The sequence below is a fragment of the Salvelinus namaycush genome, chromosome 9 (assembly GCF_016432855.1).
Source record: "Salvelinus namaycush isolate Seneca chromosome 9, SaNama_1.0, whole genome shotgun sequence".
Lineage (NCBI taxonomy): Eukaryota > Metazoa > Chordata > Actinopteri > Salmoniformes > Salmonidae > Salvelinus > Salvelinus namaycush.
The window spans coordinates 54,331,384-54,346,877 of record NC_052315.1 but is presented as its reverse complement, the minus strand read 5'-3'; the positions used below and the strand labels follow the sequence as shown (position 1 = coordinate 54,346,877).

At 44.1% G+C, this 15,494-nt stretch overlaps 1 protein-coding gene across 1 annotated transcript; it reads left to right on the top strand.

The window, feature by feature from the left end:
* The first annotated feature begins 6,708 nt into the window (after positions 1–6,708).
* LOC120054203 (protein fem-1 homolog B-like) lies at positions 6,709–10,069 on the top strand. The gene is made up of 2 exons (XM_039001662.1): positions 6,709–7,504; positions 7,715–10,069. Exons 1-2 carry the CDS (start codon positions 7,257–7,259, stop codon positions 9,348–9,350), a joined length of 1,884 nt encoding a protein of 627 aa, XP_038857590.1. The 5' UTR covers positions 6,709–7,256; the 3' UTR covers positions 9,351–10,069.
* The last annotated feature ends 5,425 nt before the right edge of the window (positions 10,070–15,494 follow it).

Here is a 15,494-nt window from a genome sequence, read left to right as displayed (position 1 = left end):
TGCCAAGCTTGTAGCGTCATACCCAAGAAGACTCGAGACTGTAATCGCTGCCAAAGGTGCTTCAACAAAGTTTTATCTATTTAACTAGGCAAGTCAGTTAAGAACAAATTCTTATTTACAATGACGGCCTATCCAGGCCAAACCCGGACAATTCTGGGCCAATTGTGCGCCGCCCTATGGGACTCCCAATCACGTCCGGATGTGATACAGCCTGGATTCGAACCAGGGACTGTAGTGACGCCTCTTGCACTGAGATGCAGTGCTTTAGACCGCTGCGCCACTCGGGAGCCCAAAGTACTGAGTAAAGGGTCTGAATACTTATGTAACAGTAATATATATATATATATATATATATTTTTATATAAACCTGTTTTTGCTTTGTCAGTATGGGGTATTGTGTGTAGATTGATGAGAAAAAAAGGCAGGTAGCCTTGTGGTTAGAGCGTTGGGCCAGTAACCGAAAGGTTGTTAGATCGAATTCCCGAGCTGACAAGGAAAACATTTTGTCTTTCTGCCCCTGAACAAGGCAGTTAACCCACTGTTCCTAGGCCGTCATTGTAAATAAGAATTTGTTCTTAACTGACTTGCCAAGTTAAATAAAGGTTAAATAAAAAAATTATAAAATGTGTAAAAGTCAAGGGGTCTGAATACTTACTAAATGCACTGTAGAATGATGTCAATACCGATTTCAAAAGTCGAACAGGCAGGAGATGGCATGCATGAGCAAGATAAAACATCATTGTGCTAACAAAGACTTGAGTCGAGCAGAGGAAGGGTGCCGCGAGAGCAGGCCAGCCTCGTGCGCACAAATTCAAATTGCGAGCTTGCGAGCATGACTTTAAGCGAGCAGAACTGCATTTCCACATGCAGTAAATTATTTTGAGAGCAGAGATATTTGTTCGCCTGAAGAAATACTCACTACATGTCAACACGCACAAATATGATGCATCCCCACACAGAAGTCTTTTCTCCCTCTCACAGCGATTTTCCAGTTTGCACTCCAAAATCAATTTTGCTCACTCAACTGCTTACTATAATTTTATAATGGGGAAATTCTAGTCACTGGACATAGCCTATAGCAGTCTACTGAAACTCCATTGGTCAGGATTTTTGGACCAATCACGGCTTGACTGCGCTCTAACCGGATTTTTGACCATAGAGATGAAAGGGGACGGTGAAAGGTTAATAATTAATGTCTGACAAAATAAAGAGGTAACTTCGTTTAGGTTTTCAGTAGATAAATTATCTAACCAAATAGCTAGCTAATTAACTATGATATTGAAGTTGTTTTTTCTTTGGTTTTCTGTTATTAAAGCAGGCTATTGATGAGGCAAGCTAGGTCAGCCAGCTAGGAAGCTAACTAGTTAACGTTAGCTAGCTAATGTTAGGGTTGCGAAAGTTCAACTGAGATAGGAACAATAGTACACCTGAACTTGGTTAAAATAATTGTTTAATTCAAAAGTTAATAAATGGCAAATACAATTTCCGTATATACGGGTTCAATGTTTCATCACGCAGGATAAGACAGAGAACTGATTTGTTTCTGACAAAGATATTATATTATACTCGTGACAGAGATTAGTTCCCGCTTCCGAGCCGGCCTGTCAGAGTAGAGACTGGGCGTGGTTTAGACTCACCCAGCCTATCGTTGATGTTGGCACATAAGCTGGTCCCAGCTTCTTTGCGCTTTCTGGTGTCCTGTTCGCTCCCTCACCCCAGAGACTGGGGTCAGACAGTTTTATAACACTGTCTGAGATATCCGCACCTGTATACATTGTCCACTGTTCTCGCTCAAGGCTAACTACAGCTCCCAGCTTCTTATCTGAGCTAACTGTTACTTCCAGCACACACACACAGACATCCAGGCGCCCAGGCCAACAGGTTGTCAATATCCAATCACGTTTGTTATAGTATTCAATCACATATAATACAGTTGCTAATCACGTTTGTTATAGTATTGGGTTATAGTGCATGACTCAGAACCTCACATATGTTTTTCGTGTGTATAGTTTATCTGTTATTGTCTGGTCAGCAGTCTCCTGATTCACCCCCCTCCTGTGTCTCTCTAAGATTAGCACAGTCTCGTCACACAGTACAGCGCCCACACTACTGATACTTTGTTGCATACCCACACATATTTCATACACACACACATTCAGGCTGATACATTTGTTGCATACACACACATATTTCACACAGTACAGCGCTCTCTTTAACACACACACATTTCAGGCTGATATTCATGGTTAGGCCCTGAGCACTGGTAAAAGTGAGAACAATGGAAAATGCAGGTTCACAAGAGTCAGCAATTCAAACTTTAATGCATAAGAAGCCCTACTAGCTTATAGTTAGTTAAGCATGTCAAAAAACCTTATAAAAACCCCACACTAACTAACATTTATCCATGTGGTTTAACCAAAGCCTAAGCTGCTGTCTATTGGTTAGAAAGATAGTTCTATACTGAATGTATGTTATAGTCATTGCAAAAAAATATGAGTAGTGTAGGGAAAGGAATTAAGTGAATCTATAGGAGAAGCTCTCTTCGAGGTGGGTTGGGCATGAACTGACATCATGCTGTTCAGTACTGCAGTGTTGCCAACTCCTCAGTAAGGAAAGTAGCTATTGGCTGTCCTAAAAGTTGCTAGAAGTCGCTAAGTGACGGCATCACCTAATTTGCACCTAATTCGGCTCAACCCCACGTCTTGTTATCACTTATTTGGCTAAATGATTAACCATAGTTTCCTCTTTTGATATAGCCACAGCAGTCTTAAAATAAACTGTTACCTTGAATGAAACATTAAGATGTTAAAACATTTCAACTCCAATTGAACTCTGTCTGTGACATTTCCTGACATCTTATTTCCCTCTCTCTTTCACACCAGTTGTTCTCAGGAGACAGGTCAGTGTGTGTAGAGAGAACACATTTACCAGGTGGAGTCAGGCTTGTACTTCATCGCTCTGGACCGCTACACCAACAAGGCAGAGGAACTCAAGTTTGGACTAGTGAGTCACCAACTCATCTTGTGCCTTTCACAACTCGGCACATACATTACATGACCAAAAGTATGTGGACACCTCGAACATCTCATTCCAAAGTCATGGAGTTGGTCACCCCTTTGCTGCTATAACAGCCTCCACTTTTCTGGGAAGTCTTTCAACTAGATGTTGTAACGTTGCCCTGCTAGAGCTGCCCCGGTCAACTGTAAGTGCTGTTATTGTGAAGTGGAAACGTCTAGGAGCAACAATGGCTCAGCCGCGAAGTGGTAGGCCACACAAGCTCACAGATTGCGAGCTCCGAGTGCCCGAAGCACGCAGCGCGTAAAAATCGTCTGTCCTCGGTTGCAACACTCACTACCGAGTTCCAAACTGTCTCTGGAAGCAATGTCAGCACAATAATTGTTAGTCGGGAGCTTCATGAAATTGGTTTCCATGGCCGAGCAGCCGCACACAAGCATAAGATCAGCATGCACAATGCATAGCGTCGGCTGGAGTGGTGTAAAGCTCACCGCCATTGGACTCTGGAGCAGTGGAAACGCGTTCTCTGGAGTGATTAATCACGTTTAACCATCTGGCAGTCTGACGGACAAATCGGGGTTTGGCGGATGCCTGGAGAATGCTACCTGCCCAAATGCATAGTGCCAACTGAAAAGTTTGGTGTAGGAGGATTAATGGTCCGGGGCTGTTTTTCATGGTTCGGGCTAGGCCCCTTAGTTCCAGTGAAGGGAAATCTTAACGCTATAGCATACAATGACATTTTAGACGATTCTGTGCTTCCAAATTTGTGGCAACAGTTTGGGGAAGGACCTTTCCTGTTTCACCATGACAACGCCCCCATGCCCAAAGTGAGGTCCATACAGAAATTATTTGTTGAGATTGGTGTGGAAGAACTTGACTGACCTGCACAAAGCCCTGACCTCAACCCCATCGAACACCTTTGGGATGAATTGGAACGCCGACTGCGAGCCAAGCATAATCGCCCAACATCAGTGCCCTCACTAATGCTGTTGGAAGCAAGTCTGAATGGAAGCAAGTGGCTGAATGGAAGCAAGTCCCCACAGCAATGTTCCAACATCTAGTGGAAAGCCTTCCCAGAAGAGTGGAGGCTGTTAAAACCACAAAGGGGGGACCAACACGATATTAATGCCCATGATTTTGGAATGAGATGTTCAACGAGCAGGTGTCCACATACTTTTGGTCATGTAGTGAATTTATTTTGTTTATTCTGGGGAACAGTCTATGTATGTTAGCAAAAACTTCCTGAGAACCTATTTTGTTTAGGCGTTAGAGCTCTGTTTCTTAATCTTGGTCCTCGGGACCCCAAGGGGTGCACGTTTTGGTTTTTGCCCTAGCACTACACAGAAGATTAAAATAATCAACTAATGATTAGACGGCGTGCCAGTTTAGTGGAGTCTGCCCCTAGCACAGTCAGTGTAGTCAGCTCAGTTCATCTAGGGCTGGATGACTTGACAGAGAAAACTTATTTGCGAAGGGGAGTGCCTTGTAATGCACCAGAGAGAGTGTACTTTGTTACAAAATAAGGCACTGAAGCAAAGAACATTAAACTAATCATTAAAAAGAATTGGGGAATCATCCACAGTGATACGCCACTATGCAAAGTCTTTCCAGAGCCAACAGTCATAAGCTTTAAGAGATGTCCTACCCAAAATGACCAATTAGTCCACAGCTTTCTTCCTGGTGACTCTCAAAAGACCTGGCTAGACCACAAACCCAGGGGCTCTTTTAAATGCAACCATTGCAGAAATATTGCACAGAAAAAGTATTTTGGTTGACACAGCTTCTAAAATTGAGTATCAAATCAAGTATTTAATTAACTGCAAAACCACTCACGTCCTCTACAGATTGGAATGTCCACAGTGCAAGGTGTTCTACAATGGACGGACAAAGAGACGCCTTTCTGCTTAGCAGAACACAAGTACGCCATACGGGTAGTCAATGAAGACTGCCCCATGGCAAAGCACTACAAGTCCTTACCCCATGCCAACCCTGCTTCCCTACAAGCTATGGGTATTGATCATGTTCCGGCCTCAATTAGAAAAGGGAACCGTCTCTTAAACATCTAAACCAAAGGGAACATTTTTTGATTTACAAACTAGAGGCCCCTAAGTACCCTAGTTTAAATGAAGATATGGATTTCTCTCCTTTCCTGTAGGATTGTGAGAGGTCCCTTTGCTCTCATCTAGTGGACATGTTACTATATTGCCCTCAGTTATGTTTAGACTGTTGTGGTCCATGTTTGCTGTGTTCTAGTGTACTATAAAATAGACGGCTCTCCTATTCTTAACGCTTTGACGCATCATATTCAAGGTTAGAATTACCTTTATATGGGTTCTGATGATTCTAGCCTTGAGATGCATTTTTGATAACATATCTACAGTATTTCACTTTTTAATGTGTATAGTTTTGCTTACTAGGTGTTGTCCAATTAATTATGTAACCACTCTCTCTTCAAATCAGGGTTTATTGGAAAAAGCGGTTCAAAAGCGGACATTGTATTATCATATCTTTGTACTCCCTGACGAAGGCCATGCAGCCAAAACACGTCAAAGTTTTAAAACTTTGTTTCCATTGAACATGCCATACAAATAAAGGCATTTTAATTAATTGGTCCTCCACTCTTTTTGATGAGTAGACTTTAGATAGTGACTAGTCATTAGATAGCTAGTTAGCAGAAAAGTAGATCAAAAAAGTATTTTGTATTACTTAGAAAATAGTAAAAATAAAGAAAAACCCTTGAATGAGTAGATGCGTTTGACTGGTACTGTATATAAAATCCAAATCAAATTTTATTGGTCACACACACATATTTAGGAGATGTTATTGCGGGTGCAGCAAAATGCTTGTGAATTAAAAAATTACACTTTGAATAATTATATAATACATAGATCAATAATTAAATACATTCAGATAAATAAATACAATTAATACATTTTAGTCAGTATTTTTGTATTTCCTTGCTCATTTATTTAATTGTGTGAGTTTATTTGTTAATTTATCTTTTTATGTGTTCATTTATTCATTCATTTAATTCTAATTACAGCAGGTTTGGTCCGCCATAGTAATGAGCCTTGCTGTTGGAAAACCACATCACAACAGTGTCCGACTTCCGGCTGTCGCAGATGCACATCCTCCGATTTTACTCCTCCACTTTCATCTGCAGTCGGTTGCTTCAGCCTTACCACTCAAACAAGCCCTGTGAAGAAGCAGAGATACTTTTGAGGAGATGGAAAACTCCATTGGAATGGTATTACCGCCCATTGTGTACGTACCCATGCGTCGGTAAGGGGCCGCGCGGTGCATTTTGGGTGATTCTGGTACAAGGAGAGCGCTCCTTTTAAGGAGTGAATGGGAGTCAATTGGTTGCTAGCTCAAAAACCCAACATTAGCATGTATTTCATGAATAAGAAGTACATTACAAATATTTTGAGACGTGATATAGTTAATTTATCTGTAATATCGTATAGCTTTGTAATCGTGACATTATGTACTTTAGAGGAAAATAGGCAGGTTTGTCGACTCAGCCTGACAACTTCAACGCGATTAGTCGACAGTCTGCTGGATGGTGCCTTATACGTTGATATCTCTTTATTTCTTTAACATCTCTGGTTAAAGTATTCTGTGCATCCCGGACTCATTCACATTGTAGCTATCGTTTTCTAGTCGGAGGCATTTAGGACTTGAAAAATCACTTCCGGCAAGTAACTTGGATGGTAAAGGTTAAAGGTAGCCTTGCTCTGTTCTCTAAACATTCACATTGGTGCGATATATCCGAGCAAATTCTGCATTGACCTCGCCTGCTTCAAAGTGTTTAAAGAGGAGGAATTCAAGAAAAGCGAGATGAAACAGCAAGACGTTACTGCTCTCTCATCCAAGTATTATCAAATCTTTGGTATGATACATAGCTAGCTACTTACACGGTTTTGAACGTTTACTTGCTTGATAACGTTAGCGAACCTCAGTTAATGCGTTAGCTCGGTGCCACCAAATATAGGACAAAGTTGCAAATCGAACCCAAACGTTAGTACAGACAAATAATACGAACTAGTTTTCAAGCGACTTGTTAGCTAGGTGCTGTGAAAGAATGGGTTTTAGTTAATAAACGAGTTATCAACCACGCTCAATTGAGCTTTTCATGTGAGCACTGGAGCTTGTTTCGGTATTTTAATGGGAGGCGGGCTGCGTTGGAGTGCATCTAGTGGGCGACACTTGCGGAGGTGCCGGCGACCTGCTAGGCTTGGATGGAGTCGCTTGCCGGGTACGTCTACAAAGCGGCCGCTGAGGGCCGAGTCCTGACGCTGGCCGCCTTGTTGCTCAACCACGCCAAGCCAGAGACACGATATCTACTGAGTTACGTGACCCACCTCGCCGGCCAAAGGTCAACTCCTCTCATCATCGCAGCTCGAAACGGACATGACAAAGTTGTGAGGCTGCTGCTGGATCACTACAGGGTGGATACTGAACAAACTGGCACAGTCAGATTTGATGGGTTAGTATTCATGAATTTAATCATTCTGGCTGTTCACCACCATGGCAGCCTGGCAGCACACCAGCTCTTTAAATTCAATTGCGTGTTGTGTGAATTGTGTGTATTTGCACTTTATTTATGTTGTTATAATTGTGGGAAATTAAGGTCTTTAATACACTTCCATGTGCATTTGATGATTGATTCATTCTACCCATCTCCTCTCTCCTTCAGGTATGTCATTGATGGGGCCACTGCTCTGTGGTGTGCAGCTGGCGCAGGACACTTTGAGGTAGTCCGCCAGTTGGTGTGCCACCAGGCCAAAGTCAACCACACCACTGTCACCAACTCCACCCCCCTGAGGGCAGCCTGCTTTGACGGGTGTCTGGACATTGTGAAATACCTGGTGGACCACCAGGCCAAAATCGGCATCGCCAACAAGTACGACAACACCTGCCTGATGATTGCTGCCTACAAGGGCCATACGGACGTAGTGGGCTTCCTGCTGGAGCATGGAGCTGACCCCAACTCCAAGGCCCACTGTGGGGCCACCGCCCTGCACTTTGCTGCTGAGGCGGGCCACCTGGACATCGTTAAGGAGCTGGTGCGCTGCCAGGCTGCCATGGTGGTGAACAGCCACGGCATGACACCGATCAAGGTGGCGGCGGAGAGCTGCAAGGCGGAGGTGGTGGAGCTGCTGCTGTCTCATGCCGACTGTGGCCCCCACAGCCGCATCGAGGCCCTTGAGCTGCTGGGTGCCTCGTTCGCCAATGACCGGGAGAACTATGACATCCTCAAGACCTACCACTACCTGTACCTGGCCATGTTGGAGCGCCACCGCAATCCCGTCACGCTCATCGCCAAGGAGCTGCTTCCGCCCATCGAGGCCTACAGCGGCCGGTGCGAGTGCCGCACCCTGCAGGAGCTGGAGGCAATCCGGGCAGACCGCAACGCGCTGCACATGGAGGGCCTGATGGTGCGTGAGCGTATCCTGGGCTCGGATAACATAGACGTGTCGCACCCCATCATCTACCGGGGAGCTGTGTACGCCGACAATATGGAGTTCGACCAGTGCATCAAGCTGTGGCTGCACGCGCTGCACCTGCGTCAGAAGGGCAACCGCAACACGCACAAGGACCTGCTGCGCTTCGCTCAGGTCTTCTCCCAGATGGTGCACCTGAAGGAGCCGGTGGGGGCGGAGCCAGTGGAGCAGGTGTTACACTGCAGCGTGCTAGAGATCCAGAGGAACATCGCAAGGATGGAGGCGGCGCCTGAGGCCGAGCTGCACACGGCCATGGACAACTGCGAGTCCAATATGTTCACCTTCCTCTACCTGGTGTGCATCAGCACCAAGACTGTGTGCGGCGAGGACGCACGTGCCCATGTCAACGAGCAGATATACAACCTGATCCAGCTGGACCCGCGTTCACGGGAGGGCTTGTCCCTGTTGCACCTGGCCATCAGCTCCAGCACGCCTGTGGACGACTTCCACACCAACGACGTGTGCAGCTTCCCCAACGCTCAGGTCACCAAGCTGCTGCTGGACTGCGGTGCGCAAGTGAACGCGGTGGACCACGAGGGCAACAGTCCTCTGCACATCATCGTCCAGTACAACCGGCCTATCAGCGACTTCCTGACACTGCACGCCATCATCATCAGCCTGGTGGAGGCGGGCGCCCACACTGACATGACCAACAAGCAGAAGAAGACGCCACTGGACAAGAGCACCACAGGTGTGTCGGAGATCCTGCTCAAGACCCAGATGAAGATGAGCCTCAAGTGCCTGGCGGCACGTGCCGTGCGTCAGCACCAAATCACCTTCCGCAACCAGATCCCTAAGACCCTGGAGGAGTTTGTGGCGTTCCACTGATCCACCTGGTCAAGGAGGATTTTTAAACCATTAGACAACTTGTGTTCTAGTCATTTTTTTATATATATTTTTTATTGTTTGAATTTTCTATTAAATCAAAATGGTGCTTGCTGCTGATGATGATTAGGAACAGTCGGATGCATTTTGTGTTTTAAAACAATGGTTCCTTTTTTCTGTTTTAAGTATGAATCACAAGTACCAGCAGCATCACCCATATTCTCATTCTCCCATATCTCTCCCACTGAAGTGTTACGGTCTGTGGCTGTAATTGTGACACAGTGGGTGTCAATAGCAGAATGAGGAAATTGTTAGCCTGCTTTGAGCTTTCACTTTCCCAGAGTGTTCCAAAGAGACTACCTGGCAAAGCCAAGCATCCACACAATGGTGACAACAGCAGGACCTTTTGGCTGCTTCTAGTGCATGGACCCAATTGTCCCAGACTCCCAGCTAGGTTCGCAACCATGAAAAGTAGCATTACTCTATTGATTAATTTTGCAGGTTGCCTGTTGAAGTGGTGTTGTATGCAGGTTTGCAATGATTATTAAGGCCCGTTGTTTGAGCAAGTGAGTGTGTGTCCGTGAGAGAAGAGGAGATGAGAAGGTAGTAGTTGAATTTAGAACTTTGTACTTAAGAGTTTGTGTTTTCATAACCAATATAAAAAAAGGTTTAAGAGGTGTGTGATTTTTGTTTTGTACTTAAAAATATATGTATAATGAGCTTTCTTTTACATGAACACTGACTGGTAAAGATGTGCCTTATTTTATATTTTGGAATAATTAGGCCTAGATATCCCTTGTAACCAAGTCACCCTTGTAACCAAGTCACCAACACGTGGGTTGTTGGCCATCCTGACTTGCTTGGCTTCTGTGTGTGGAGACTCCACGGCTTTGGTTGAGCATTGCCACAATGGCCGTTTTTAAATGGATTCTGCTGGTATTGATGTTTGAGCATGTCTTCCATTCTCCGTCTTTTGTTTGTGTGTGGGTACGCATGCTAAGCGAATGAGAGAGGGACTGTGGAGTGTTTGTGGCGGTGTTGAGTGTAGGCCTATAGCCTAGGCTTTTCCACTCATGCTTGCAACCTGTCGTTTGTCCTTAACAACTAACGATTCTACTATCTGTCATTTTGTGTGTTCGAAACGGATGATCAGAGATTTAAAGCTGAGAATGAAAGGTGATTTGATTCAAGATTTTCATCCAAGTAGATCATAGCGTGGTGTTGTACAACTGAAAATGCTATATTGATTTGACCAGATTTGACTTAACTGTGTGGCCGTAGGTTTTTATTTTGGGGGGCTTGAGTGGAGATTGTATGTATTTTGTGTTTGAAGTGAGTAGTGGACTGAGATACAAATTAGCCTAAAGACAGTTTTAACTCAGTGTTTCTTCATCAGTTTACGTTTGTCAGAAATACCAATACCAAATGTTTTGACATTGGTCCAAAAATGTAATGTGTAAATGTAACATTTTCTGACATCCAAGAGGGTAGTGTCAAAATTGGTCCAATGTTGCATGCAATGACCCACATGTCACGCATACAGATGGCTTCTGGATTGAGTCAGAACAGTGGGCTTAAATCTTAACTGATAATTCCACACAAACACACCTATCATTGCATATGGAATCTGACCAATTCACCCTGTTGCTATACAGATATTGCTCAATCGTTAGGATTTTTCAATTTCATGTGATCTGATGGAATGTGTGATAACTGGTAGATCTTTTCTGATGGATATCATAGTCAAGGTGTCCTATTTGAGTATTTTATTTTTAAATTCATTTTTTACCTCCCTTCCCAATTTCGTGATATCAAATTACGATCTTGTCTGATCGCTGCAACTCCCCAATGGGCTCGGGAGAGGTGAAGGTCGAGTCATGCGTCCTCTGAAACATGACTTGCCTAACCGCGCTTCTTAACACCTGCCAGCTTAACCTGTAAGCCAGCCGCACCAATGTGTTGGAGGAAACACAATCCAACTGACAAATGAAGTCAGCCTGCAGGCACCTGGCCTACCACATGGAGTTGCTAGAGTGCGATGAGCCAAGTAAAGCCCCTCTGGCCAAACCCTCCCCTAACCCGGGACAGCACTGAGCCAATTGTGCGCTTTCCTATGGGATAAAACTGTCTGTCGTAACATTCAATTATCAATTCATTTCATTAATTCTTGCAACATGCAATCAATGATCAGTTCTTAAGATATCCTTTCCTTATCTATACTGTCTGCACCATGATCTATTTAGCCTGTGCACATATATGACAGACAGTTGTTGGTGGGAGCAGGTCACTGGAGGAGCGTGTATTGATCCTGCTGTAGAATTAATTGCGGCCAGCAGTTCTAACCAATGAGTCACTCAGAAAAACAAATCATGACTCTCGAGTCAGTAGAAATGGTTGTTTCAGTGGAAGGGCTCAGCACAGCAAGACTGGTGTGCTTTTTGGCCAATGGCGAAGTGGGATAAGGGCTCAGCTGGCACCCACATTCTCATGTCTGGGGTGTGCTGGGGGTCCCTGAGAGATGGGGCTGAAGCAGGTCCACACTGTCACCATGGTTACCGCTCTTCTGGCGTCTTCCCGATAGCTACTTGCTCCTCCTCATCCTCCTGCCTGTTGAAGAAGCCCAGCTGGGAAGGCAGAGAGAGGGAAAGAGTGAAACCCAGGGGTTAAAGCAAAGAAAATCACTCAATCTCAGATTGATTGTCTGCGGGGCCAAGTTAACCTCCCCTTTCATGTAAAAAAGTTATGACCATTATGTTGTTAGGAAAAGAGTACTGTTAAATGATCTTTTGTGCATGTATTAAACTGAAAGTTTGACCAATTCCAGTCCTTTTCAATATATATATTTATATATATTTTTTAAAGAATCCATATGACGAAAATCCGTCGCAGTGACAGAGAACTTGAGCCCCTGGAAACCAAAACACTTAACCAGGTGTCTCCAGGCAGCAACATACTGGTAACCACTAGACCTTTTCAACAAAACATTTTCTTTCTGCAAGGCAAAACAGTTTAGGAAATGCCTGAGAGCATTTCACTATCTTTCAATTATATCAGTGTTAAACCATTTCATAACAGCAGTGAAAGTGTAGAGTGCAGGTAATCAACTTTATAGATGTATTCAAAACCTGTATTCCACATTTTGTTGTTACAGCCTGATTTCAAAATTGATTTAATGTAGTTTTTTTCTCACCCTTCTACACACACAATACCCCATAATGACAGTGAACATGTTTTTAGAATTTGTAGCAGATGTATTAAAAATAAAATACAGAAATTACAAATTTACATAAGTATTCACACCCTAGTGAATACATGTTAAAATAACCTTTGGCAGCGATTACAGATGTGATTCTTTCTGGGTAAGTCTGTGTTACACAACAGCCATAGATATTCAAGCTGATTTAAGTCAAAACTGTAAGTAGGTCACTCAGGAACATTCAACGTCGTCTTGGTTAGCAACTCCAGTGTATATTTGGCCTTGTGTTTTAGGTCATTGTCCTGCTGAAAGGGGGAATTGTCTCCCAGTGTCTGTGGGAAAGCAGACTCAATCAGGTTTTCCTCTAGGATTTTGCCTGTGCTTTGCTCTATTCCGTTTCTTTTTCTCCTAAAAAAAACTCCCTTGCCGGTGACAAGTGTAACGGATGTGAAATGGCTAGCTAGTTAGCGGTGGTGCGTGCTAGCAGCCTTTCAGTCGGTTACGTCACTTGCTCTGAAACCTAGAAGTAGTGGTTCCCCTTGCTCTGCAAGGGCCGCGGCTTTTGTGGAGCGATGGGTAACGATGCTTCGTGGGCGACCGTTGTTGATGTGTGCAGAGGGTCCCTGGTTCGCGCCCGGGTCGGGGCGAGGGGACGCCGTAAAGTTATACTGTTACACAAGCATACCCATAACATGATGCAGCCACCACCATGTTTGTAAATATGAAGAGTGGTACAGAGATGTTCACAAATCTTTGAGGTAGAGGTCAAGAGTTTTAGGGCCAAGTCCAAGTCAAGTCTCAAGCACCTTTTGGCAATGGCTTTCTGCCTGCTGTGGGTTAGGTCTATAAACCTAGTAAATGATTTGAAGAGACTCCCTTGGTCATTAGTCCATACTTGTATGAAAGAAATCACATCAGGCACTATTTCAATCAAAATAAATGTCCTTTTAAAATGTAGACAGTTTACATTAATAAAATGACTTTAATAAAAGTGAGTGTCTCCTGACCCCTCCTGTCTCAGCCTCCAGTATTTATGCTGCAGTAGTTTATGTGTCGGGGGGCTAGGGTCAGTCTGTTATATCTGGAGTACTTCTGCTGTCTTATCCGGTGTCCTGTGTGAATTTAAGTATGCTCTCTCTAATTCTTTCTCTCTCTCGGAGGACCTGAGCCCTAGGACCATGCCTCAGGACTAACAGGCATGATGACTCCTTGCTGTCCCCAGTCCACCTGGCCGTGCTGCTGCTCTATAAAACATTATAGTTGCTCTTTAATGTTACTAAGACGGTTCACTAGTTCAACAGCGCCCCACGATCTGATCCACACCAAGTCCAATTTTGAAAAAAAACGTAGCTCCCTGGAGTCTCTCAAAAGCTGATGACATAAGAGGCAGAGGATAATGGTTCTTGATGGTAATGTTATTCAAACCCTGGTAATCAATACAGGGGCGTAGTCCCCCATCCTTCTCCCCAACAAAGTAAAAGCCTGCTCCTGCAGGTGACGTGGACGGCTGAATCAAATCAGCTACCAGCGCCTCCTTAATATAACTGTTCATGGCTGCAGTCTCTGGACCTGAGAGAGAATACAGCCCCCCTCTTGGAGGAGTAGTGCCAGGCAGGAGGTCGATGGCAGAATCGTAGGACCTGTGAGAAGGCAGTTCGCTGGCCCTTCGTTTGTTGAAGACCTGACCCAGATCCCAGTAATCCCGAGGTACGCGGGAAAGATCATCCCCAGCTGGGGGAACCGGAGCATCGGGAGCCTCCAGACAAGCAGGATCAGAAAGATGAGGAGAGAGCTGCTGGCAGGTGAGCTGGCATGAAGGACTCCATTCCAGAATCCTTCCCAAGGGCCAGTCAATTTGAGGATTATGGATAGAAAGCCACGGATGTCCAAGAACCAGGGGAAACTCAGGAGAGTCCACCAGATGTAACTGGATAAGCTGCACATGGTAATCCAGAACTCGGCGGAGGGAGTCTGGAAGGCCATCTAGGAATCTTTGGGTTGTCCGAGAATTGATAGCACGACTTTTGATTATCCTTGGTTGGGGTCTGAGCAGATTATTTGTTGCGATTGCAAGCGTAATAAAATGGTGGTCCGATAGTCTAGGATTATGAGGAAAAACATTAAGATCCACAACATTTATTCCACGGGACAAATCTATACAATTAATTCCATTCCCCACACCCAAGAACCCCCCAATGCACCAACAACCAAGAGAATGAACTAAAGAGAAAAAAGGAAAAGACAGAAGAAAACAGCAAACAACAATGCAAAAACATAATAAAAATGATAATACATTTAAAACAAAGGACATCAAGGACAACTAAAATCATAATAGCAATGCCTACTTTTCTAAGTTTGTGTGCATGTCTGGCACTATTACATGTATGTGTGTGTTCTTGTATGTGTTTATTTGAATGAGAGTGTGTGTATATGTATGTGTACAAACACCTGCACGGCATCAGCCTCAGGCAAACCGGCATTAGTTGTAAAAACACTGCCACTTAGTGTCATTCAAATGTACTTTTATTATGTTTTATTTAGACTTAAAAATAAATCATCTTTTGACCATCATGCTCTCTCTCACACGGCAACTCCACTCCCACTTGTCTCCAATTCCACATACCAACCCTCAGCTTCCCTCAGCCCATCCCATCTATCTCTGCTGGTCACCCACTTCGTGTTTCTACGCAACACATATCAATCAACTATGCTATGATGTTTAACATACAATTTCAATCTATCTAATCGAATAGAATCTACAGATTGCGTGTTGAAGATAAATACTTTTACTAAGAGTATTAGTATATTAGTAATTGACTGACCCGGTCTCTCCAGATCTCCTAACAGCACTATTTGTAGGGTCAATTTTAGATCAATGCTATGCATTTTCAGCCATTCCTGAACCTGAGACCAGAAACAGGCTACCTGAGGGCAATACCAAAATAAATTGT